This window comes from Vidua macroura, chromosome 2 (genome assembly GCF_024509145.1).
Source record: "Vidua macroura isolate BioBank_ID:100142 chromosome 2, ASM2450914v1, whole genome shotgun sequence".
NCBI classification, from domain to species: Eukaryota; Metazoa; Chordata; class Aves; order Passeriformes; family Viduidae; genus Vidua; species Vidua macroura.
The window spans coordinates 100379810-100404993 of NC_071572.1; the positions used below are offsets into that span (position 1 = coordinate 100379810).

General features: G+C 42.1%; 1 protein-coding gene across 1 annotated transcript; it reads left to right on the forward strand.

The window, feature by feature from the left end:
- The first annotated feature begins 578 nt into the window (after positions 1-578).
- Positions 579-23264, forward strand: RUBCNL (rubicon like autophagy enhancer). Its single transcript, XM_053970395.1, has 16 exons — positions 579-602; positions 1193-1301; positions 3359-3467; positions 5521-6186; positions 10589-10674; positions 13751-13961; positions 14842-14946; positions 16983-17025; positions 17383-17515; positions 17915-18060; positions 18790-18854; positions 19965-20203; positions 20973-21034; positions 21946-22099; positions 22218-22308; positions 22781-23264. Exons 2-16 carry the CDS (start codon positions 1230-1232, stop codon positions 22891-22893), a joined length of 2295 nt encoding a protein of 764 aa, XP_053826370.1. The 5' UTR covers positions 579-602; positions 1193-1229; the 3' UTR covers positions 22894-23264.
- The last annotated feature ends 1920 nt before the right edge of the window (positions 23265-25184 follow it).

Consider the following 25184-nt stretch of genomic DNA (forward strand, 5'->3'; position numbering starts at 1 on the left):
CCAGTTGACTCCTCTTGGGTTTGTTTGGTTGTCAGGTAGACTCTTCCATTTGGAAGGGACCTACGGTGATCACCTAGTCCAACTTCCTGAGTGACTGAGTATTGACAAGTTAAAGCATGTTGATACGGTCGTTGTCCAAATGCTTCTCAAATACGGACAGCCTTGGGACATTGATCAGCTCCAGGAACGCCGTTCCTCTCGGCAAAGAAACGGGCCCCAGAGTCCAGTGTAAACTTAAGGAGCAGCTTTGAACCATTCCCACGCGTCCTGTCGCTGAGCGAGAAGAGCTCAAACCCCCCATCTCCACTTCCCCTCCTCAGGAAGCTGCAAAGGGAAACGAGGTCGCCGACCCTCAGCCTCCTTTTCTCCAAACCAGACAAGCGCAAAGCCTCCGCACTACCCCTCGGCAACAGCTTTTTGTTTAGATTTGTTCGGCGTCGTTTGGTTTGAGCCCCGCCTCGGGAGGGAGGGTAGGCGGGCCGAGAGAAAGAGAGGGAGGGACGCGGAGCAGGCGGGAGGCGGAGGCAGCATCAGCAGCAGCATCAGCAGTATCGTCGGCGCGGCGGCCGGGCGGGCAGGAGCCGCTGGAGCCGCGGCCGCAGGTGGGAGCGGGGAAGCGCGGCCGGGCGGGAGAGCGGTCAGTGCCTGGCGGGGAGCGCGGCGCGCCCGCCTGGGGCGGCGAGGGGTGCGGCGATCTCCCTCCGGGTTCAGCGCTTGCCGAGCCGTGATGGCAGCAGAGCCCTGCCGTGAGCAGGGCTGCGCGGCGTCCATGGGATGGGCATTTGCCATCGCCGCTGCTTGCCCCTGCCCGGCACTCAGCGTAGGGGTGCAGCCTCTGCTGCAGAGCTGGAGCACGGAGCTCGCTGCTGCTCGCTCCGCTCCCTCTCTTCCTCCTTTTACAGCAAATTGTGAAGGACCACAGATCAATAATCTTCCTCTTACAAGGCATGTTAAGGCGTTCCCGTTGTGTTAGTGAAAAAACAAACAGGCAAACAAACCCCCCGTCTCTGAGTTAGGCGCTTTTTAAAAGCACATTTCCATTGTTGCTGAGCTCTGCTTTTCGGTAAGCTTCTATAGGTATGCCAAGTCAGGACGGAAAACAGTTCAGAATATTAACTGTAGAGTCTGCAAAACAGATGGAGAAGAGCGGATAACTCAGTGGTGACTGTAATTCTCTCTCTATTGCTTCCAGGTACTTAACAACACTGAAAAATGAAAGCTTTTCCGTCATGTCTCTCCATGCAGTAGCGCTCGCCAGCTTCAGCAGAACAGAAGTCTTCAAGCACCCTTGCTCTGAGAAGGTGAGGCAAGGGAGACCTCTGAATGGTGGCTCAGTGTGCTCGTTAGCTTGAGGGGTCTTGGTTCAAAAACCAGCTTTTCGTTTCAGTGGACGTAGTAAGTTATTTTTAAATGCTGGTTCAGTTAACTTGGGAAACACAGTCCCAATATTGGAGGTGGGGGAAGAAGAGGCAGACTTATAGTTGGAAGATGTCGAATTGTCAGGGTGTTTTTTTTTTTTTTTTTTTCTGTTACGGCAGTGTGTTGTGCTTTCCATGTCCTTCTGTTGTTGTATTTCCTTATCACTGCTCTTTAATAGCTGCTTTAGCTGCCTTTTTTTTTTTTTTTTTTGTTATTGGAGGTGACAGTTCTGTGGCATTTTTTTTCCCTGTGATGTAGTTGAAATCGTAGCACCTGGAGAGTAAATGAAAATCGTACCTGAATTCTCAGACCATTCCGATAAGAACTGAGATGGGACCATTGTTTAAAAACAAAGATAAAAGTCTTAAAACTCAGCACCCTTAACAGCTGTGCTAAAGTACTTGTATTTATCTTGCTGGGCAGTTGGGATACTTGCATCCTAAGAGGTAGAATCTGCTAATTGCTGAGAGTTTATTAATTGTATTGAAAACAATTTTGACCATATGATATTTATATGTATAAAGCCTGCTTACATGCCAGTTTCTCTAAAGAAGTACAGAGGGACAAAAAATAGAAAACACTAGCAGATACTGAAAAGAGTATTTTTCTAAGCACTGGCATAATCAAATGCTAAATATTTTAAATTCAACATACTATTTTTGGCTTGAAATGTTATTCTTCAGTTAAAAGGGAAATTCTCTGTGGGTTTTAATTTCTTCTGCTTTCCGTGAGTCTGAAGGGTATCTGGACAAGAGCTGTACTCTGAGTCACCTCACTGTTCCACGTAGGAAGTGTAGAGGTCAACAACCCGGTGTGGCCGACGATAGCACACCTTTAACTCCCTTCTCTTTTTATGGGATCACAGAGGTGGGAGGAGTCCTGGTCGTCCTTCAGTGTGCAGACATTCTCACTGATATGGGGGGAAGGCCCAACACCTTGGTTAAGTGCCTTTTAACGATGTGCATGTCAGAGCAGGACATCCCTTTCATTTCCCTGGTTTCTGTGATGTGATGTGCTCTGCAGGTCCATGACGTACTTGAGGCAGCAGGGAGGTGGCGGGACAAATTTTAGGTCCTCATAAGGAATTTATGAGCTTAGGGAGGATACCTGTTGCTTTGCTGTCCTGAGTGTATCATAGTCTCATGCTGGAATTAGCCCCTGAGTATCTGCACTAAATTTCTTCCCTGGTTCAGCTTACACTGTTTTGACAGTATGGTAAATCCAGCTTTGAGGGTAGAAATACTGAATTGGAAGCGTCATGACTGCAAAAAGTGAAGTGCTGATCTGATATAAACCTGCTCAGGCAGTTCAAATGCATTCAAAATTTTGGTCAGCTTATACTGGCAGGCTCCTATGTCAGGTCGAGTATTATCTATCTGTGTCACCTTTTGCATTATGCTGGGTCAGTCACGTTGCTGATATGAACCACAAATACTGTGTTCTTTCAAATTAGGTGACATGACCACACTTGCTTCCAGTTCTTAGAGCTGGGAGATAATGCAGCACATGGACCAGATATTTGTGGAGCTGGATCTTCATAGATTTAGCTTATAACTTGTATACCTCTAAATAGGCCAGTGCTTCCAGATACAGATTGGTGGTTCTTTGAATTCTTTTCCACTCCATTGCTGTTGTTTTGGTAGATACACAGCATTTTGTCTCATTTGTGCCTTATGCACATGTTTAATCTTCCTGCTGTGGAGAATTTCTTTTGGTCATCTGCCTTTTGGAGTGAAATGAGAGATGCAAGTGCTCTCTAGACAGTGCATGCTTCTGGGGAGATTTCCAGGCAGCCAGAAATGTTGGCAGTGGTTAGGTGACTGTCAGCAGGCTTCAGAAAAGTGTTCTTCCTGTTGGGATGATTGTGAGACTGAGGGTATCATTAGCAGAGTGCTGTTATCTTATAACCAAATTGTCTGCCTCTCTGTTCTCGTTATAGTTAAACCACGAAAGCCTAAAGGTGGCGTTCACTGACTCAGCGTGTTCTTCAAATCCCTCTGTGAGGATTAGCTGCCTTGCTCCGACACCTCAAATCTCTGTTCTCTCAGGTAATGCCAGTTTGTCCCAAATTGCCTCCCTCTGGGGAGCTTTGCTGGTGCTTGTAGTGCTAGCAAAAGCTATTGGTGTTTGTGTATACTAAACAAGTCTAGTTTGTTTGAAGAGGGTTCCTTGCTTATTGGTTTTGAGGGTGGTAGATCATCAAAATACATTATACAATTTGCAAGTATGGCTGTTTTTTGCCTTTTAATGGTAGTTTGGCCATTTTAGTTAATGCTGACACTTGTGTGTGAGGGTGGATCAGGTTGCCCAGAAAAGTTGTGGATGCCCCGTCCCTTTAAGTGTTCAAGGCGAGGTTGGATGGGACTCTCAACTGGAAGGTGTCCTCACCTACAGCAGGGGGGTTGGAGCTAGATGATCTTTCAGGCCCCTTTCAGCCCTTAAAGTTTTACAATTTTTGATTATAACACTAAATGTTTTGCACAGAGAAGATGATGTTCGCAGCCCAAATTTAGGTATTCCTGTGCAATTGAAATGTCAGTAGTTACCAAAGTATCTTTCTTTCCCTGAAAAGTTTGAAATGTATTTGTTTGAAAGTCAGCTAGTTTTAATTTTCCCATTCCTGTCCTTATATTGCCATGGCTGGCTACCCTGGCAAGATGTTTGTTTGCAAGTGCAGCCAGTAAAATGTGTAGTTTTGCTTCTATTTCTGCAAGAGCTTAGTCCTGGTAAATGGCAGGTGACTGATCCCTATTACTGACATGCTCTGGCTGATTTTGACCTGGCTTTACTAGGATAGCTTTGCTAGCAGCTTTTGCAGTTTTGGTCATATGTGATGTTCTCAGATGTTTTTCAGCTTTTTCTTGATGAGCGCTGGTCTTTATATGGACTTGCTGTTCCAAAATACATGGGGTTTTTTTGTTTTGGTTTTGATCCCTTCATTAGTAAACTTTCTTATCATGTTGTTTGCGTGCATGCAGGCTTCCATGGGAGAGACTCATGGAGAAATTTACTGTTTTCCAATGAGATATGTCCAAGGAGAGCAACCTCTGGGCAAAGTCTGGAGTCTGCAAGACTTCCTGCTTTTTTCAGCAGCAGTGTTTAACAATCCTCGTGGTCCTAACTAGGAGTTCTTTGTCCTAGAAATTATTCTTCTTGATTGTATCTATTCTTAGAATTTTACAACTGACTTATCTTACCCAAAGGTGATAGTTGTTAACTTCATTGTGTTGATATAGTCAATGGTTTCTTCTTGAACACAGACTTTGTGTCTAATCTCTGAATTACTTGGATTATGGCAGTTCCTCTGAGGCTTTTTTGTTTGTTTGCTTTTGGGTTTTTTGTTAGTTTTTTTTCAAGGTATAGGACTTCAGTTTACTCTTCAAAAGCTACTGGTTGTGGTGCATGCTTCTGTGTCCTGCTAATGTTGCTATGTCTGCCACTAAAAGCAGTTTTTCCATTTTCTGTCAAACTAAGTTTTGCAGTAGATCACATAAGACCTTGGCAGTGCTTTTCATTCTTTCAGAGGCATTATAATGATCTTGGTGTGACAGAGCTAAGTTTGTTATGGTTTTGGCTAAGTGTTGCCACCCCATGAATAATGGACCGAAGTTTACTTTGGCCATTTCCAGTCTGACTGAACTGAAACACACAAGCATGTTGACCTTGTATTACTGAGTGTATTTTTTGTTACTCTTTCTGCTCTATTGATCTTCCATGTGACTTACTATAATGTAATCTTCTCTTCTATTGACAATAGGATCAGTACCAGTAATAGTTTTGTTATCCTGTTGTGTAGAACAGTGATATTTTTGACCACACTGACAATCAGTCACCATTAAAGTCTTAGCTAATTGTGTTTGGATAGCAGCAGAATTCTTTACTGTTGGTTTATTACCTAGCCTTTATCAATGACAGAATTGCTTCCTGAGTGCAGGAAGCAAGAACTTTCTTGCAGGAAGAGGCAGCAGCGAGTAGTGAGTGAATTCAGCTGTCCTGTCTTCTCACCTGTGTAAAAAATACTATGCATTTTATTCATGTTGTGTATTAACCTTTTCTTAGTATTGTTTCCTAACCTCTTGTTTTCTTCTAATTTCTGAACAGATGAATCTTCAAGGCCGGCAGTGATTGGACATGCTGGAAGTTTTGGATCATACCCAGGCAGTGCTGAAGCTATCAAAGACATTCTCATGTCTGTTTTAAATGCATCTGGTTTGAAGCCCTCTTTGGTGTTGGAGCAGAGCACAATGCAGGGAGCTGAGCATCTGGACAGTGATGCAGAGCAGTGGGAAGAAAGCAGCACCGGGGACAGCCATGATGACAGTGACAGTGATTCTGTGCATCACAACGCTGCCTGTACACAAACAGACATTCGGTTTACGAGGCCCCGGGCATGTTGGAACAACACAGACTGTGATTCTCCCAAACCTTCTCTGGATACTTTCCCTTGTCCCCGTTATACTGATGGAGATCCTGCTGCTTCCTCGTTGAATGGTTTCGCTCTTTCAAGCGTGTCCCCCCTGAAGCGTGACTGCTTTACCCAGGTGACGTTAACAGGAGGCACCGTCACATCCGCTGTTGTGCATTCTGGAAAAGAATCTTGTACCTCCCCTGAAAGAGACTTGGCTTTCACAAGGTTGCTTTCAGATTCAACTGTTGGTAAAACAGATCTAGTGCAATACCCTCATGCTGTGGAGCCTGTACCTCTCAGCAGCCGTGACAGTGATTCTCCCAGTGGCCTTTCCCAGTCAGAGGCAGTCAATCCAACAGGTAACTTTACAGCTGCATTTTTGTTTTAAGATCTCTGGAAAGAGGTGTAATTGAAGTGGGCCTTATTTATGGAGATTGCAAATAAGATAGATGCTGTCATTCAAAATAGGAGAGAGGGGAGAAAGAGCATAAAAACCAAGGAGAACCTGATAGCTGTTGGTAAAATAGGAGGTACTCATGCTTTTGCAGGAGGCATCTCTCAGGATGCAGAAATGCTTCTGTAATATACAACTGTAGATAAAACATAGAAGTTGCTGAGCTGTGAGAAATGTAAAACGTCCACTGGATGAGCTTTCTACCAGCTTTATTTTGTCTTCACTGTTACCCTTTTCCCAATAGCAGATAGCATGTGTCTGGGCATTGGGTAGTGATTCATTGGTGTGTGTGGGGTTATGTTGGGTTTGGCAGCTGCTGGAGGAGGGGAGTCCTTGGATTCTGAGGTTTTAGAGGCAGGGAATTATCATACAGTTTATTATGACTAAATTGGCTTGTTCTGGAGGAGGACTGTTTTTCCTTTTCCCCTTTCCAAGTGCGAGGTCTTGGAGACACAAACCCCTATTTGATGTAGAACAGGTTCTTTATACCTTTCACCAGTTTCCAGCCGTATGGATAATCCCACGTGTTGTCTGTGAAGAGGGCTGCTAGCAGAGGGTGCCCTTTGAGCAGAGTGCCTTCTGTCTCTGCAGTGTCAGGGGGCTCTGGGCAGTGTAGACCTGTAGGTGAGGAGCTGTTCAGTGGGAAAGTTCAGCACGTGTCCCTGAGATGGCTGGGGGAGCAGCTTGCCTGGCCTTGGGACTGTGTGTGCCTCCATGAGGTGTGCCAGCCTTCCTGGGCTGCAGGCTGGGGTCCCTGCCCTTTGGCTGAGGCGGCAGAACAGTCCCCTCCTGTTTAACACCTAATATTGACAGGAGCAGCCTTTGGTACAGCAAGATGAAGCATTTTGATTTTGTTTATAAAGGGTGTTAGTGGCATCTAAGGACTTAATTTAGGGCCACAAAGGTGTTCAGATGGATGGAGCACCTCTCCTATGAAGACAGACAGAGCTGGGGTTGTTCAGCTTGGAGAAGGCTCCAGGGAGACCTTGTAGCAGTCCTCCAGTATTTAGAGGGGGTCTTATGAAAAAACAGGAAGGGTGATCATCTATTAGGAAGAAATCTTTTACTATGAGGGTGCTGAGGCACTGACACAGGTTGCTCAGGGTAGTTGTGGATGCCCCATCCCTTTAAGTGTTCAAGGCCAGGTTGGATGGGGTCGTGACCAACCTGGTCTAGTGAGTGATTTTCGAGCAACCTGGTGTAATGGAAGGTGTCCCTGCTCGTGGCAAGGGGTTTGGAACAAGGTGATATTTAAGGTCCATTCCAATCAAAACTCCTCTCTGATTCTGTGATGATAATTATAAGCTTCAGAAAAATGTTGCAGCTGAGGTCTCATTTTTCTACCGGAATAAAGGCAAAGAGCAGGGAGTGTTCATCCTGCCTTTGTATTATAAAAGAATAATACAAAGTCTAGGTTTTGTTGGTTTGTTTCGATTTGGGTTTTTTCTTCTCCCTTTGGTCAGTAGTAGTCCTAACAGTGGCACTCCACTGACCTCCACTTGCAGTTTCTGATCCTTTCTAGCTATTCACCCAGGACTCCTCCAAAGGTCTAAGTTGGCAGCAAGGTCTCAAACAGGCACGTGCCATTGCAGGACTGTGTGCTCTTAGTAACACCTCTGTCATCTGGGACAGGCTGTTGTCATCAGTTAGTATGTGACGATTATGGCTGCTTCCTTCTGCTGGGTGTTGCGTTGGCTCCGTGCCTTTGAGAAGTGCCCGTCAGGGAGAAGGAAACCGCACCCAGCAGTTGGGGCTGGCTGAGGCCAGTCACACGTGTTTGGGGAGCTGGGTCTGGAAAACACAGCCCAGGCTCTCGGGGTCAGCAGGGACTGCGAGGCACGTGCAGAGGAACAAATCCATCGTGCGTGACTCGACCTTCTGGCACGAGTCGGATGTGTCACAAGCTTGTGTTGGGGCAGTAGTGCTGCTGGCTCTCCAGAAAACAAAGGGAGAAAGGAATGTGGCAGCCAGGTGACTGAAAAAGAGCATCCTTGATTTTACTAAAAAATACTCCTCATAGGAAGCAGGATCCTGTTAGACACTTCACAATGTGATATGTTCGGTCTGCCTTAGATTCAGGCCTTTTCTGTACAAAGTGAAAACTTCTGCGTTTCTTCATTTCTTGATGCTTTTAACCATTAACTCGCTACTGGATAGCTTGGGTAATGAGGTCTCATTCTCTCCTGTACTGTCCAGTACTATGAGGATGTGAAAAGTGAATAGTAAAATGAAAAAGAAGAAATATAATGCCTAATTTGAGGGCAGGAATTGCACAATAGGATTTCCTGACTTGCTGTCTTAGAGATGATGGTTTCTCACAGGAGAATTGCTGAGGATGCACAAGATACAAGAAAACTATGTAATATCACTTAAATCAGAATAATTTTTTTTTCAGTGGAATTTAATTTTTGTTTAGTGAGATTTTCTGCTGGTCCCCTGACATTCCTACTAGGCCTTGTTCATATGTTCGAGGCCACCAGAGAATGGCCCACATTCAACTTTTTGAAAAGGCTCTGTCACTGTTAATGAAGAGTTCATGACTGAGTTTAGTCTTTTCTGGGGGCTTTGTTGTGTCTGGTGTGTCACTGAGTTCACAGACTTGTTCTTGCTTTTAACCTCTATGTACATCAAGGTCATTTCCTTCTCTGGCTCTTATGGCTCTTTCTGCAGCAGCAGTTGCCTCCAGGCAACAGTGCTCAGGAGCAGAAGGGCAACCAGATAACTTTTCTGCATCAGACCCAGAGTTGCATCCCATTTGCTTGATGTGCTGGGCTCCTTCCCTGTGCTTTTTTTTACATTCTCTGTACTTAAAGATGCAAGTGGGATGCAAGATGTAAGCAAAGGAGAGAGCTCCCATTAGATTTCAAAATTATATTTAAGATGAATTGGGTATTATGTTTTATACAGAAAGGAATAATTTTCCCATTTCCTTATTTCTGCTAATTATTTTTAGTTTAGAGAGTAATATTTGTTATCTTAACTGACAAGAATGTAGTCTCTTATCAAGCTATAGAGCTTACCTAGGAAGATGAATCATCAGGTAGGTATGAAAATAACTTAATTAGGCCATTAAATGTGTTTTGAAAAGTCACATTGTCAGCCTTTCCGTTTTTCCTTCATGGTGTACACAATGGAGGTATTAATAATTCTTACAAAAGCTCTCCATCTGTGTCGCCCTGCTCGAGCACAGTGTTGACTTTACAGCCTGATGTCATCGATGCTCAGGGCAGCGTAACGTGGTTTCTCTAAGTATGGCAATATAAATAATCCAAGCTAGGCCTGAGAGTCAGTGTCCCTTAGTTGGAGAAAAGTTTTACATAAATTATGATAATATTTTGTGGGAGCTGTTTAGCATGTGGCTTTAAAACCAATTTAGGAAGGGCATTTTTTAAAAAAATAAAAAGCCATTGATTAAGCTGTGCTATTTGCAAAGGCTTTAAATGGTGTCTGTGTGGTGGCCCTTTTCCACCACATATGGCTTGTTTTATCCTGTAAACATCATGAGGGTGAAACAGAAACTCTGTTAGTTCAAGGCCCAAGAAGAGGTAGTAAGCCCCAGTAAAAACCTGATGTGTGCTCTGCTGTACAGTCAAAAGTTCTTACTGGGGAAAAAGAGATAAAATTTATTTTACATACTCATCAGAGACTACCAGGAGAACAAAACTGCAGTTCTGGGAAGCAAGGAATACTGTGGCTAATTGCATAGTTGGACATGCTGCCATTCAGTATGGGTTGCATTTGGAAGCAGGAGGGAGATTTCCTCGGGGTATGGAAACATAATGGCAAAATGTTTTCCAAACTTAATGTTTCCAAACACAATGCCAGCAGTGATATGGGGAATCTTTTAAGGCCATTGCATCTCTCTGCATGCCCAGACAGCAGTGGGATTTGTGTTTCTTCTGGCACCTGTGAATGAGCAGAGTGCAGAGTTAGCTGGTTGTGTCTGTGTTGCCAACTGCAGAGCATCGCTGCAAATCCAGCCTTAGGTTCTGTTTGTGGTTGTCCCCAGCAGCTCAGGCTGTAGCTTGGAGAGAACTGGTGTGGGAGTGCAGTGCTGCTGTCACAGCACAGTATTTAAACTGTGTTTCTCTGGTAGTTGATGTTCATGCTTCAGGTTGCCAGAATAGGTCAAATGCCAGCGTGCTTCTCACATTTTTCTCCTCCTTGGCTTCTAACACAGCTTCCAGCCCTAGTGGTGTTCAGTTTTGGGGAAAAAAAATCTTGCTTTGCTTTCTGGAAGTTCCAGCATGCACTGCGGGAGCTGCAGAGAAAGAAGTAACTAATAAAAGTTCTTGTTATGCCCTCAGGTTCTAATTCTCCTTTGAATATAAGTGCTATACCCTTGAATCGTTCATTGCAGGACGTCTGCATGCTTCCAGAGGATGTGGAAAAGGTGAGAACAACAAGCACTATAATAATAACGTTTTTTACGTTTTATTGTGGCAAAACCAAATGATGAGAGGTGTTTCTCAATAAAAGAACTTCCTGATAGATGTACTAATCTTTACAAATACTCTATTTTCCCTCTTCCTGCCCTCTGTGAGTGAACCTACAAACATAAAATGCCTATTTCATAATTTGTCTTCTACTCTTGACCCATTAATTAAACATTTTATTTATTTTAAATAATGGAAATATATACGGGAAAAATGTATGTTTCTGCTTTTCATTCCATCATTTCCCCACACATTCCTTGAAAGCAAACTTTAACATTAGTAATTTTAAAGGTATATTAGAATATGTTACATAGAAGTTGCTGCAGCTGCATGCATATGTATGAGATTTACCTCATGCTTTTACTATCAAAAGATGGGGAGAGGATGGGGTTTTTTTGTGTGTGCTGATGACAAGCATGTGAGATTTGTTATCAAAGAATTACAGTATGAATACCAAGCACAGTAACTCTTAAGAGCTGCAGTAATTCAAGCAGTTTCTCATAAGGGCCTCAAACAGTCTTAGATATGTTGCCAGATAGGCAGTCCACTCAAGCCTATAAACAGAGCTAAAGCCATCACACAAAACTCTGTGTGCTAAATGCTAATCTTTTCCAACAGTGGAAAAAGAGGGGTTAATGGATTGCAATGAGTAGGATTTAATATAAAAGAACTTTAAAAATGTGCCTAGAAAAGGAGATTTTTTTTTGCTGGACTGTGTGCATGTGGTCCCATGTCCTGGGCCCCAGAGGTAAACATTATCTTTGTGCACAACACTTGTTTTACCAGAGTAGCAAGTTCTGCCTTTGGTTTGAAGCTCTCAATATCTATAAGGTGCATTTCAAACAACAAAACCCACTCAATAAATCACACACCAAAACTCAACGAACTTGAACTAGCTTTTTGTGTTCTTTTTTATGAAAGGTGTTTCAGAAAGGAGACAATGTTTCTCCATCTGTAATGTGGGACCTAAAACAAAAATAATTTGTTTTCAGACACCAGAAGACCAGTGAGAAGGTATCTGGATTAGAAACCACAATCTGAGTGTTGAGTGAGGCAAGATCTTATCAGCTACTACTACTGTGCAGAGATTGGGGGCTGATGTGATTACAAGTTAAAAGATAGCAAGAGCTCAGTCCATTATGAGTAAGGCTGCCTTTAAATCCAACCAAACAAAAACCCACTAAACTTCAAATACTTGTAGTTTGTGGAATAATCTCTTTCAACTTTAGGACTGAAAGTTAAGGTACATGTGGTGTCAGTAGGTCCTGAAGTTGTAGTTGTGTGCCAGGAAGGAAATGGGTCAGATAATCTTAAAGGGGCTGTCCACTGATGTTAGTGGGAAATGAGAAGGTTGGTGTGTCACAGCTGAGTTGGGTCTGTTTCGTAGAGTGAGGGAGCTATCAGTAGCAGAGCTGAAAGCTGATAGTCATGCTGAGTGCGAGAGTTCATGTGTTCTGTTTCATGCTTTTGCAATGCAGCTCTCTCAGATACACTCATAATTGCTTTTATCAGCAGGGTATGCTGATAGGCTGTGTTCTGCCACTAACTTGAGACTTTTTGTATCTTCAAAGTAGGAGATATCTCTCAAAAGGAAAAAAGGCTTTTAAATTGTTTCTTTGCTAATGGTAAGATAGCAAACTCCTGGACTCCTAAAGTTCACTGAAAGTTGAACTCTGGGGGAAAACTGTGCACCAAGCAAGTAATATTAATTAGTGGTGGGAAAAAGATAAGTCTCTCCAAACACCCACAGGGACTTGGGTGCACTCTAATGCTGAGATTCATCTTGTCTATGTGTATTTGTCTGTGAGCAGTAAGAAAGCTGTGCTGTCTGTTGTGCTTCTTAAGATTTAGCTATTCCTAAACACTGATGTCTTTCTTCATGGTTCCCATACAAGTTGAGGAGATGTCATGAATACTGATGTCAAGTGGTACAATTTTCTGAACATAAGCCACTTTTATAAAGCTTTAATTATCCTGCACTTAAGAATCTCTGGCCTTGGATACTGACATAGCTTTTTAGATGTAAGTTTAGGTTTGCACATGGCTGTCGAGGGGAGAGAATATCCTGGGTATCTCTGGGTTACCACCGTGGTGCCTGAGTACAACTATCTCTCCATCATGTATCCACTTTTGAGCTGAGACTGGTGTGGGACCTGTGCCCAGGCCATCAGCAGTAGCTCAGGTGGGGCTGGTGGGATGCTCTGTTAGACCTCTGAAAGCAAGGGATACCACAGTGATGTTAGGATAGGAGCCCCAGGTGTGTGTGTGTCTCAGTGGTCCCTTTTCCCAGAGAATGGGTGACCAGGGCAGGCAAAATGGCAAGAGACATCACAAGGAAGTGTTGTCTGATTTGGAAATCCTACAGTGAAGCTTTGGAACAGCTACCTTTTATTTAAGGCAGTGGGAAGCCCAGGGGAGCCAGATTCCCATTTTTACCACAGACTTTCTATGTAGCATTGAGCTGGCCATGTAAGCTATCTCACTGCATATTCCCCACCTCACTGCCTTAACTCTTAACACACGAAAACATTTTACTATCTCCTGTACTTCCCACCACCTGAAGATCTACACTCCATTCAAAACTTGCCACTTCTGGCCCCCTCCAGCTAGCATGTGTGCAAAACTGCTTGTACACATTATCTTGAAATTAAATCATGTTAAATAAGTTACTTGGATGCACACTTGCATACTAAATAATGCAATGTAACTAGAAGACTGCACCTCTGAAATGCATACATATACACCAGTTAGTCATGTAATCAAGTTCATTTTTATCTAATTCATGGGTAAGATAAAAGTAGATTGTATATTATAATCAAGGGTGAGACAATTATCTAGGCAGTTGCCTTTTGCATATTGTTCCTGAATTGCCCTTGGACTGTTTTTTTTTGAGTTTAAATAAAAGGTCAGACAGGTTTACATTTTTATTTGTAGAGTTGAAAAAGTATGGGGGGGGAAATGATACATTTTACTTCATCTTAACTAAATATCAGATATGCTGTGTACTAATGAGCGTTCCAATCTTGTGTCCAGGAAAATGCACACTTTTTTGTCGCAGATATGATTATAGCATCACTAGAAAAAATGAAATGTAATATCCTAAGCCAACAACAAGCAGAGTCTTGGAGTATGGAGGAAACAAGTGGATCAGATGGCAGCTATCACACTGACTCAGAGTTGTCTTCTTACCCTGGCGTGAAGAAGTGTGATTCTTCTGTTACCTCTTCAGACAGTGGTTATGAAGGCAAGTTACTTAATCTAGAATGTAGCCTTGTCTGAAAGCCTTTGGTTATGTGCACGAAAATACCAAACAAATTGGGACGTTGCTTGGAACCAAAGCCTCTGTTACCTTCTTTGAGTCGCTAGAGAGCTGGGTCCATTGAGGATCATTATGCCACAAGTGTTTTCCTGTGGGTCACATACTTCCTTTTGGATGTTCACACACCTATGTTTTATTAATTATAATTATTTTTTTACATTAAAATGAAAATGTAGGGTTAAATGCCACAAGCCAAGCGCGACTCTCCATGGAGCATGCCTGTAGCTGGCTGTTTTTCTCTCTCTGCTTAAATTTTTTTTTTTTTTTTTTTGGTAGTATTTGCAGCTTGGATCTTTCCTTCTGTGTTTGTTTCTGCAGTATGCAGATGAGGCTGTCCAATTGGTTTGAGTGAGACTCCCCAGAGTATTCATTCACATATAGTTTAAGGCAAGATAATAAATACTCGTGGCATTGTTATGCTTGAGTCAGCACATGCATTTTTAAGTAGATTTTAGTCTCTTGAGTAGTACAGATCTTAGTGATGAATCATGAGTCTAAAGTCTAAATGACATAAATTCTGTGGAAAAATGAATAGTGTTCTTGGACATGAAAAGGGGAGAGACCACTTGCAATATAAAAGATTTGGGTTTACCTCTACAAGATTCTGGCTGAGAAACTGAGGGACATACTGTATGACAGACTCCCAAGAACTGGCCTGCTCTGTGTATGTATAAAAACAATTAAAATTGCTCTGTAAATGCAGTTTGTGTGCTAAGTTTTGGCAAGTGATGAAAAACGTAAACATAATTGCAGCTACTTATAAATGCTCAAAAAGTTTAACTGATCTTGTCCTTGTCTTGGGCAGGCTGTGCTTTGCTGCCTGTCAGCTCCCCAGTGCACCTACCATCACACCATGAGGTTACCAGATTTCATTGCCACAGTGACTCAGAGGATGAATATGTAATTATTGGTAAGGCTTTAGAATTGTAACTGCAGAGACAGATATATTGTTCAGTTGAATCTATTCCATTGTTTGGAAATTCTCTTGATTTAGTAGATATTATTGTAGGAGAAATAACACGAGAAAATGGAAACAATTATGTATGTGTAGCTCCTTATTAGAACACATGCAGAAATAGCAGACTGCTGCAGGATTTGCTTTCTAGGAAATAATATCTTTGCTAGTTTGAGAGTGTGGTGAGCTGACCCGGACTAGACACCAAGTGATCACCTAACTGTTCTGTCACTTCTTTTCTCCACTGGAGAGAAAACATAACAAAATGCTTTTGGGCTGGATAAGGACAGGGATACATCACTCACCAAAAACTGTCACAGACAAAACAGTCAACATGGGGAAATTAATTTATTGCCAATCAAATCTGAGTAGGGTAATGAGAAATTAAATCAAATTTTAAAGCACCTTCCCCTCCACCTCTCCCTTCTTCCTGGGCTAAACTTCACTTCCAATTTCTCTACCTCTTGGGGCTTCCCACACATCCTGTAAGGAGCGTGCTGCAGCATGGGCTTCTTCCTTCTAGGTCACAGTCTCCTTCAGGCATCTTCCAGCCCCAGCCTGGGCTCTTCCACATGCTGCAGGTGGATCTCTGCTCCCCCATTAATCCCCATGGGCTGCAGGGGCACAGCTGCCTCACCATGGTCTGCAGGAGGAGCTGCAGGGGAATCCCAGCTCTGGCTCCTGGAGCACCTCCTGCCCCTTCTTCTCCACTGACCTCGGTGTCTGCAGAGCTGCTCCTCTCACATATTCTCACACCTCTCTCCAGCTGCAGCTGTGCAGGGTTTTTTTCCCTCCCATTTTGATTCTGTTATCCCACAGGTACTACCACCATGGTTACGGGCTCAGCCTTGGCCCTGTGGTGTGTCCGTTCTGGAGCTGTCTGGCATTGGCTCTCAGATATGGGAGAAGCTTCTGGCAGCTTCTCACAGAAGCCACTACCATAGCCCCTCCTGCTACCAAAATCGTTCCATGCAAACCCAACAGAGGGACTGAAATTATGTCCAAGGATTAAACCAAAGGAATGTGCATGGAGAAAGTGTGAAACTGGCACAACCTCAGTCAGCTATAGCAGCATTATTTGAGAGAATTTAGGACATGATAATTTCCTAATGAAACAGATTGATTCAGTTTTAGGCAGCCTCTCCCTCTGCTTCAGGACTAGAGCAGAATGTCTCTGTTCTCTTATATGTGCTCTGCTTCTCTTTAGGACATCCCAAGTTTCATTTGGTTTGCTTCTGGCTTTTACACATACAGAAATAGAAACCATTAGTTGCCTGTGCAACTTTTAACCTTTGTTTTATCTTCTCCTGATAACAAATGGATTTTTATTGTTCTCTTTGGTTTTAGAGATTTATTTTTTTTCTCTCATCTTTCCCTGATCTACAAATGAAGAACACACTCCCAAACAACTGCATTCCTAGTAGCAAGAGTTACTTTGAGGTTTGTCTTGAGAGCAATGAGCATGGTTAAAATGAATGCTATCAATGTGAACACCTTGTTGGCATAAGCATATTGTGTCTATGTAAACATAATGAAGTGTGTCCTTTGGTTGCATTCATCTCACCTGTTACTAACATGTTTATAGCATTAACTGTTATGTTTGTGATTGGTGTCTCCAAACATCTGTTAGTGTCCAAAAAAGCTAGTCTGGCCTCTCTTGGCTCTATGCTGTTGAGTGACTTCTGTCTGGACCTTGACCAGCATGCACTTAGTCTCTCTTTACCTTTTCAGTTCTTGAAAGCAGGCTGATGGTGGTGATAGGATGCAAAGGGAATATTCTTCATCACTTCAGAGATATGCAGAGGAGATAAGACTCCTTATGCCTGTTTTACAACCAGGGCTGAGGTTATTTCCATCCAGGAAGGGTGTTGGAAAGATGAATATATTTGAAACTGACAGTGTGGTAACACAGAAAGTATTTTTAAAATAGTGCTGAGTAAGAGATACTTTGTTTCTTAAATGGCTTGATAAAATTTTCTCCTTTACTGCAGAACTTGAAGACCTTGAAAACCTGTCTGTTGTCCCTGATAAAAGGTATGTATCTTTACTATAATAGCTCCATGGCTCTGCCTTTTCTGCTGGAGCAGCTTTCTGATGGTTCTTCTGGCTGGGGCAGGGAAAGTTGTGGGAGTGGTAAATTGGGCCCTCTCAAGGAAGGGGAAGGAATGCTGCTTGACAGCAAATGTCTCTGGTGCTTGGCTTAGCAGTGTTTCTCTTGTCTCCTAGTCTTGCTGGAGGGTGGTGTCTGTGGCTCTTTGAGGGCCTAGGGGTATCAAAGAAAGAGGGTAGGAATGAAGGAATGGGAGAAAACTTTCCAGGGGTGCAGAAAAGGCAGTGGAGATGCTGATGACATGCTGCTATTTTTCACTGACAGTATTCCTTACCTTTCAGATCATCTTTTGAACCAGGCAGCAATTCTGCTGAAGCAACAGCCCAGGAGTTGTGCAGAGCTTTCAGAAAATACTGGTTGCAGACAGACTCTGCAGTTCAGCTGTCTGGTTGCCTGAGCTCATCTAAGCAGAGAGTGAGTCTGATCTGAAAACAATGAGCTCTTTATTCAGTTCCTCAAATAATCATGGTCTCACTGCAGCTGCTTCACTGCTAGGAAAAGGAGGAAGCTACATTAAAAAAAGAAAAAAGAAAACAAATGAGTGCTTACAGTTTATGAGTTCACTTGATCTAAATTTTTAGAAAATGTCTTCCCTCTTCAGCAATTTTCAGCACATTAAAACATGTGGTTGTGAACAATCAGGATATGCTTTCTTCTGGGACTGATATGAAGGAGTTTGAGGGGGAATTACATGCAGGTGAAAACTGAACTTTAAAATACCGGAGTATAAAGGGAGATAAACATCTCCTATAGCATTTAACATATGTCCAGTTGATGGGCTGGTTATCTTCATGAGCTTGTCTTTCCCAATAGTCTGTGCTGAAAGAAGAGATTCCAAGAGAACTTGAGTCCAGTTTGAATCTGGCTGAAGAAATAAAGATCATATCCAAGTTGAGAGGATCTTCTGGCTGGTCCCCACCAAGATCACAGATTATATTTAATATTCATCCTTCAGTCAAGTAAGTTTTGAGGGATCTGAGCATTGCCATTTAGTATAGCATGGGGAAAGCTGATGGAAGGAGCTTGGGTGATTAACAGATCTAGTGCATGTGCAGATGATCTGTGAGCAGGTCTAGCACAGCCTTCTGCAGTGTCTGTCACCAGCCTCACTAGAAAACAGATGGCCTCTTTTTCCCTCTCTTGGCACATCCTGATTAACACAGCATGTGCAATTTTCCATGTGATAATACACGTCCTCTTTGGTGTTAATAGTGGCAGTGTACTTAGCTCCTGAAAATTTCCTTTTGTGACACTACCTGGATAATATCCTTGCCTTTCCCTGTTGTCCTGCTAGTATTTTATGGATAGCTGGTTTTCAGAAAGTGGGAGGAGGCAGCAGGTCATGTGTGAGGAAATAGCTGTCTCACCCTGTCTCAAATGCTGTGCAGACAGTAAGCAAGCTGCCTGTTCCCTGTGTTGCTGCAGGTACAGTTGCTTTTTCAGTTGCAAATGTGGATTTCCCCTCTTCAAACCCTGTAATACTGATGCTACCTTAAGAAATGGAAAATAATTTACTTCTTTCAAGAAGTGTTACAGAATCTCCCTTCTTCCTGTGAAGGAGTAGGAGTCAGCTCCTGAGGTGGATGTTCTCCCTGGTGCCAGTGTTAGCTCTTTTGCCCTTTTGAAGAATATTAATTAAAATTGTCTTTTGGGTGCTGAATGATCTAACTATTTGCCTCTGTATACAGGAGAGATGCAGTGGTGGCTGCTCAAAACTTCACATGTGTTGGTTGTGGAACCCCGGTAGAAAGCAGTAAGTATTACCAAAACTGACAAGAAACTCCTTAATACGTGCAGTACTTACACTGCAATCAGTACTGTAATCAGACTATAATCCTCACCAACACACATGTACCACAATTTTTAAATTATGTAAGCTAGAAGGAAAATCTCATTGTTGGATGTGCCTGCAATAGTAAAACAGACAGTGGGATTTTTCTGGTGTCTGGAATTTTTCATACAATACTTGATAGATGTCCTTCTCTTGAACAACAAAAATTCATAACAGTCAGCCACAAAACAGAAAAAAACCTATAAAAAAAAAAAAAAAAAAAAAAAAAAAAAAAAGAAATCAAGCTTCCAGGCTTGAAAGTGCTGGTTTTCGTAGTCCAGTTGTTTCTTTTAATAATTCTTTCCCTATGCCAATTTAGACATTGCCAAAAGTCTCTTTCTGGAGACTGTATGCAAGCATATGGAATCTGTGGTTTTGTTCTTTTGGGGTGTCTTTTTAAAACTTTTTGTTTCTTTAGATCTTGATGACAAAACCTTTCTTGTTTTTTTGTTTAATTTCTGTTACTTTGTGAGAACTGCTTGAAAGCATAATGATTTACAGAACTGACAAACAGACCTTACCTAAGAAATCTTTGAAGCGGCGCTCTGGGTCAGCTCACAGGAGCAACATTGTGGTGTCCTGTCAAGTATCAACAATCTATAATGGCATATTAATTTGAGCAAATAGGAGATGCTGTAATAGTTGAGAAAACGCCCACAAACTTCTTGATGTGAAAAAGTATTGCACAAACATGACTCCAAAATTGGTGGAAGTATTTTTGCTGTGTATTTTACCCGGTGTTTCTTTTGTGCTAGAGGAACAGGGGTTTTTCTAAGATCTTATGTTGATAATTATAATCAGTTGAACAAATATGGAAATGAGGAAAGCTTTCTGTTCGAATGCCAAGTACAAACCTTGTACATTTGTTCACCACAAAAATAAAACCCTCTGCTATAAAGAACAAAAAAAAAAAAAATCCCTTTCCCTTCATTCCACTAGATCTGAGTTATTTAGACAGACTAGGCATACAGACAAGAGTTATGTCCCAGAAGTTTTTAAAATACTCAGAATTTCATTGCTGTCTGTTTGCAGAATATATCAGGAGACTCCGCTATTGTGACTACCTGGGGAAGTACTTCTGTGACTGCTGCCACAGCTATGCCCAGTCTTCTATTCCTGCCCGAATACTTTCAAAGTGGGATTTCAAAAAATACTATGTATGCAACTTCTCCAAACACCTACTGGACAGCATATGGCAGCACCCCATTTTCAATGTGTTGTGTATTAACAAAACCCTCTACACGAAAAGTAAAGAAATGGACAGGGTCAGGGTAAGTGTGCCTTTTCTTTATTAGGACTTTCTGGGTCTGAGACTTTCAGGAAGAAGTTCTTAGGGCAGGATGTCCTGTGTGTGTATGTAGTAAGGAGGAGGGTTGTTTTTTTCTGACTTATCCCATCACCACTTCTGGGACTTGCCCTCTTTTCCCTCAGGTGAAGGGAGCAAATTGGCATTTCCAACCTATGCCAGAGGTCTTCTTAGCCCTGTTTTCTTTGGGAGGTGTTTCCTTAGTGGTTTCCAGTTTTAGTGCATATAAGGGAGTTGGTCTCCAGCAGTAAATATTTACATCTTCCTGGCTTTTGGCAGTTGGAAAGTTCTGTAATTTTGGAATGACTTCTTAATTTTGTGGGCCATTAGGGGAAACATCCTTGGTTTATGTAAGAGCTGTACCTCCTACACTTCAGCAAGAATGTTCTGCTGAAGACTACAAGTAGGCATGTGTTCCCTTCTTGGCTGAGAAGTTTACCTGGCTTACGTGTTCTTACACATGTGTGGATCTAGCATGCATCAAGACCTGCAGTCATTTTTGGCATTAGGACTTGCTTCACTCGTCAGGGAATAAAAATAACCTTTGCCTGCCTTTGGCTTTCATGCATTAGAAAATCCATTTGTTTAATACTATGCTAAGTCCCTTTTTTTAGGTGTGGTTTGGTGTGCTTGCAAGGGTTGCTAACTCAAATAGTGGTGTTCCTCACTTAGGAATATATAAAAGCAATGCTTTTGATTTAAAAACGGCTTTGTTTCTCTCCTCCATCTTTTAGGAGGCGCAAGAACAACTTTTTCATTTAAAAAAGCTTTTGAAAACATGCAGGTTTGCTGAAAGGTATGGACTGTGATTATGCATGACAAATAGCTTAGTAAAATGTATGTGATGTGCTTATAGAGCCTTCTTCTCTAGAGACACTTGGGTGCAGTTTTAAATAAGTTGATATGATCATTAGAGAACTCTAATAAAATAACTGCCTTCTATTGCACTGCAAATGTTGAGAGAAGTGCAAGTTTTATGTGGTAGCTGTTTGTTGTAATATAGTTTGGTTTTAAATGTTAGTGACTTTAGTTAGGTGTGTATTTTTTCCTGTTCTGTTTCTCCTAGGTTCTCACTCCTTCTTAAAATGTCAAAGATAATTCTCTCTCTGAGAATATTTGTCTTTAAAAAATATGTTGGCTTTTTTAATTAACAAGTGTGTTCCTTGAGTGTTTAAAGATTTCTTCCAGAAATCTGTCATAATGCTCAATTCAATTTTATAAAAATATTCAAATGAAAGTAGTAGTAAGCAGAAGTGATAAAGACCAGTAGCTCTATTTCCAGTGTTCACCTGCTCAGCACAAATACAATTTCACCCAGTAGTGACCTGTGCAGGATAAAATCCCTCAAAGTCCTCTTTGCAAAGCAAATAAATAAGTCTGGCTTATTTTATTAGATACTATATGGGATTTTGCCTATTGTTCCTCAGGTAGGAGAGAGCCCTTTACACATTATTTAAGGATTGCTGTGGTAACTGTGTATGGCAACTCCAAAGCCTGAGAAATGCATGTTTAAAGCAGATAGTTTATTCTAAATCCCAAACCTTCCAATTTTTATTAAAGTGAGCTCAAATTGGGAGGGGAGGTAGATAGCAGGAACTTGCTTTGTATAATCCCCATGTGACTAGAGAAGTGAAAGATGCTTATTCTGGAAATACACTTGAAAAACAACTTTTTGTAACTTTCATTGGTTTTTATTTGTCTTCGCAGTGTACTGAAAGAATTTGAACAGGTTCCCAGCCATCTGACAGAAGAGCTGCATCTCTTCTCACTGGATGATCTGGTGAAGATCAAACGAGGGCAGTTACTGCCCCTTCTTAAAGATATTCTGAAGAGCTCCACCTCTCATGTAGATGGCTGTGAGGTAAGGAAAAAACAGGGCTTTTAGTGTCCTTGCAGCTGCTACTGTAAGGAAATATCCCTGCTGCCATTCCCAAATAACTTTTTTCTTAGATTTAAATTGAACCCTTTTGCTGTTGTAGCTCTGTCAAGCGAAGGGGTTTATCTGTGAATTCTGTCAGAGCGCAGACCTGCTCTTTCCGTATCAGACTGCCAAATGTAAAAGGTGCCCAGGTATGTTCCAGACTGAATGTTTTTCTTTCTTTCTTGGGGGAATTTTGGTGTATAAAACCATTTAGACATATTTTAAATGTTGAGAACTAGCTTCACTGAAAGCATGCATATTTGAAAACCTGCATGTGCATTTGGAAGCCATGGATAGTATGTATCCTCGAAAACCAGCCTGTGGCAGCTGTTTTGTATCTGTGGATTCAGAGAGCAAAACCAGGCATTTGCCTGACCATGATTATGCTTGCAGAGGGAGGCTATTTTTGGGGTCTAGGCATGAGAGAGCTGTTTTATCAAATCTTGCCAGCATTCAGTGTAAATTATTACAGTGGTGGTGGCTGTCCCAGCCTTGCACTGCTTCTGTTTACATTTGTGTTGATATGTACATGATAGAACACCATTCAAGGAACACAGCTATTGATTAATTTTTTTAATTCTATTTTTTTGTCTCTAAATGCTACTCTGTATGTATAAACAGAGTGCAAAACGTGCTTTCACAAAGCATGCTTCAAATCTGGAGGCTGCCCCAAATGTCTGCGGATCTCAGCTCGGAGGACTCTTTCAGAAACTCCATCACTGGTGCCTCAGTGAAACTGGATTCCTCTGACTGCTGACTTTAGAAGATGCTCAGAGCCAAATCTTCAGATGCATGATTAAGTGTTAAATAATGTTGTTTTAGACATTACTGTTTTTAATGCACGTCTCCTTTATGGGGGGTAAAATTAAAAAAAGTAGGAAAACAAAAAACAAACATCAACTTCATTATCGTCATTGAAAACTTACCGTGTGGGAGTTTCATCTTAATGGTGACAGACTGGATGTTAAATTTTCAGGCTGCCTTTTGTTGCTGTGTTTTGTCCTTGGGTGTAAGATTTTTAATACTGTATTTTTTAATGTAAAAATGAGTCATCTCTGTAATTCTGCAGATAATGTATAGATAGTAAATGAGCGTTGGAAGTCTTTGCCTGTGTTCGATTTTGGAATTGGGGAAAATGTGGTGAAGTACAAAATCGTTCTCTGAAAAGCTCTACAATAAATAGAAAAGACTTGTCTGCAAGTTTTAGGCAGATGTTAATCTGAAATTGTTATGGCAAATGCTTATTGTGAACCAGTGAATTTTAAGTTTCTTTTAAACACATCAATTCAACAGCCTGTGGTGACTTAACTTGGCCTGCTGCTAGGTGCTCTTCACACTTCACCCAGCTGCTCTCTCACCTCATTCCTCAAGAGGACAGAGGGAGAAAAGAAGATGGAAGAGCTCACAGGCTGAGATACAGACAAGGAGATCACTTGCTAGCTACTGTCATGGGTGAAAAAAAGCCCCAAATTGGAGAAAATTAAATGCATTCTAAATTAGAAGTTGAGTAGGATGGTGAAAAGCAAAGACTAAACCAATAATTTTCCCTTACCTCACCCATTTTCCAGGCTGAACTTTGCATCTTCATGCCCAATTTTTCTACCTTATAGCCTGCCCCAAGTGGTGCAAGGCAGATGGGGAATTGGGGTTGCTGTCAGTCCATAACTGCTCCTTTCTTCTACTCCTGCCTCTTCACACTTTTCCCTTTCTCCAGTGTGGATCCTTCCCTTGGGCTGCAATCTTTTAGGACAAACCTGCTCCTGTACAGGCTCTCCAGGAAGATGTAGTTCCTTCAGGAAATATTCATGTGCTCCAGTGAGGAGGTCCTTTCCATGGACTGCAGGGGAATCTGTGCTCTGCTGCCTAAAGCACCTCTTCCTTTTCTTTTTTCACTAACCTTGGTGTTTTTGTTGCTGTTTCTCATGCTCTTTCTTTTTAGCAGTATCATCTTGGCTGAGGTGCTCAGCCCTGTTCTGCGCTGTGTCCATCAGAGCTGGCTGGAAGCAGCTGTCTCTGGCATGGGGCAGTCCTGGCCTCTTCACACACAGGCCACCATGCAGTCACCCAGTGCCACCTCCACCAGCTACTCCACTCTAAAATTTTCTTTCCAGAGCACTTAGAAATGTGAGGAGAGACAGTGAGTGATGAGGAGAGATGCTCCTGTTTAAATCCACCCTCACACTTGCAGATGGAGTCCTTGCCTGAAGGTGAAGTGCTGGAAATTGAAAGCAGCTTTCTTTTCCTGCCTGGTTGGTTACTTCTAATGAAGCCCTTGCCTTCAGAAAGGTAGAGCAGCTGCTCAAACCTGTAAAACCATTATTCTGTTAGTGCTATGAAGTACCAATGAACAGAGAAATCCCAGGAGCTGAAAGTACAAATCAGCACTCTGATCTCTCCAATGGTGTGCTGTTAGTATTTTGAATTTTTTGTTCTCATTTTGTGCATTTTTTTCTTGCTCTCCTCATCTGTTTGCTCCACCTTTTAGCAAGGAAAGGATCTGCTACCTGGGACTGTATGAGTTCACCTCCACATTAATGTTTAGAGTACTGCTAAGCTCACTAACACTTCCACTAATATTTTTTTTTTTTTCTGTGATCAAAAATAGCTTACCTACTTTCTGCTCTGAAGCAAGATTAGCATTTCTTACACAAGATCACCAATGCAGGGTAAGATGTGGTGAGAAAGAGCCTGCTTTTGCAGCTGACTGTATTTAATGTTATGCAAGAGTAAATTCTCATTTAAGTTGGGTGCACAACTAACTGAATCACATGGCCTTGCTTGCAGGGATTTTGTGCTTATGAAGGGGTAGACGTGAATGATCCTTCTGTGGGATAACCTGCAGGGCAGCTGAGTATGTCTTTTTCACTATTCATTAGTTTAGAAGAGCTGATCTGGTTTCTGGCTGTGCTTTTCATGAATGTTCAAGTCTCACTAAGCAGTAGCAGTGCACAGGAAGGGGGGGGTGTTGAACAAGTTTTGTGCATCAAGTGCTGATCCGTCACATCCGCTCACTTCAGTCCAGGTC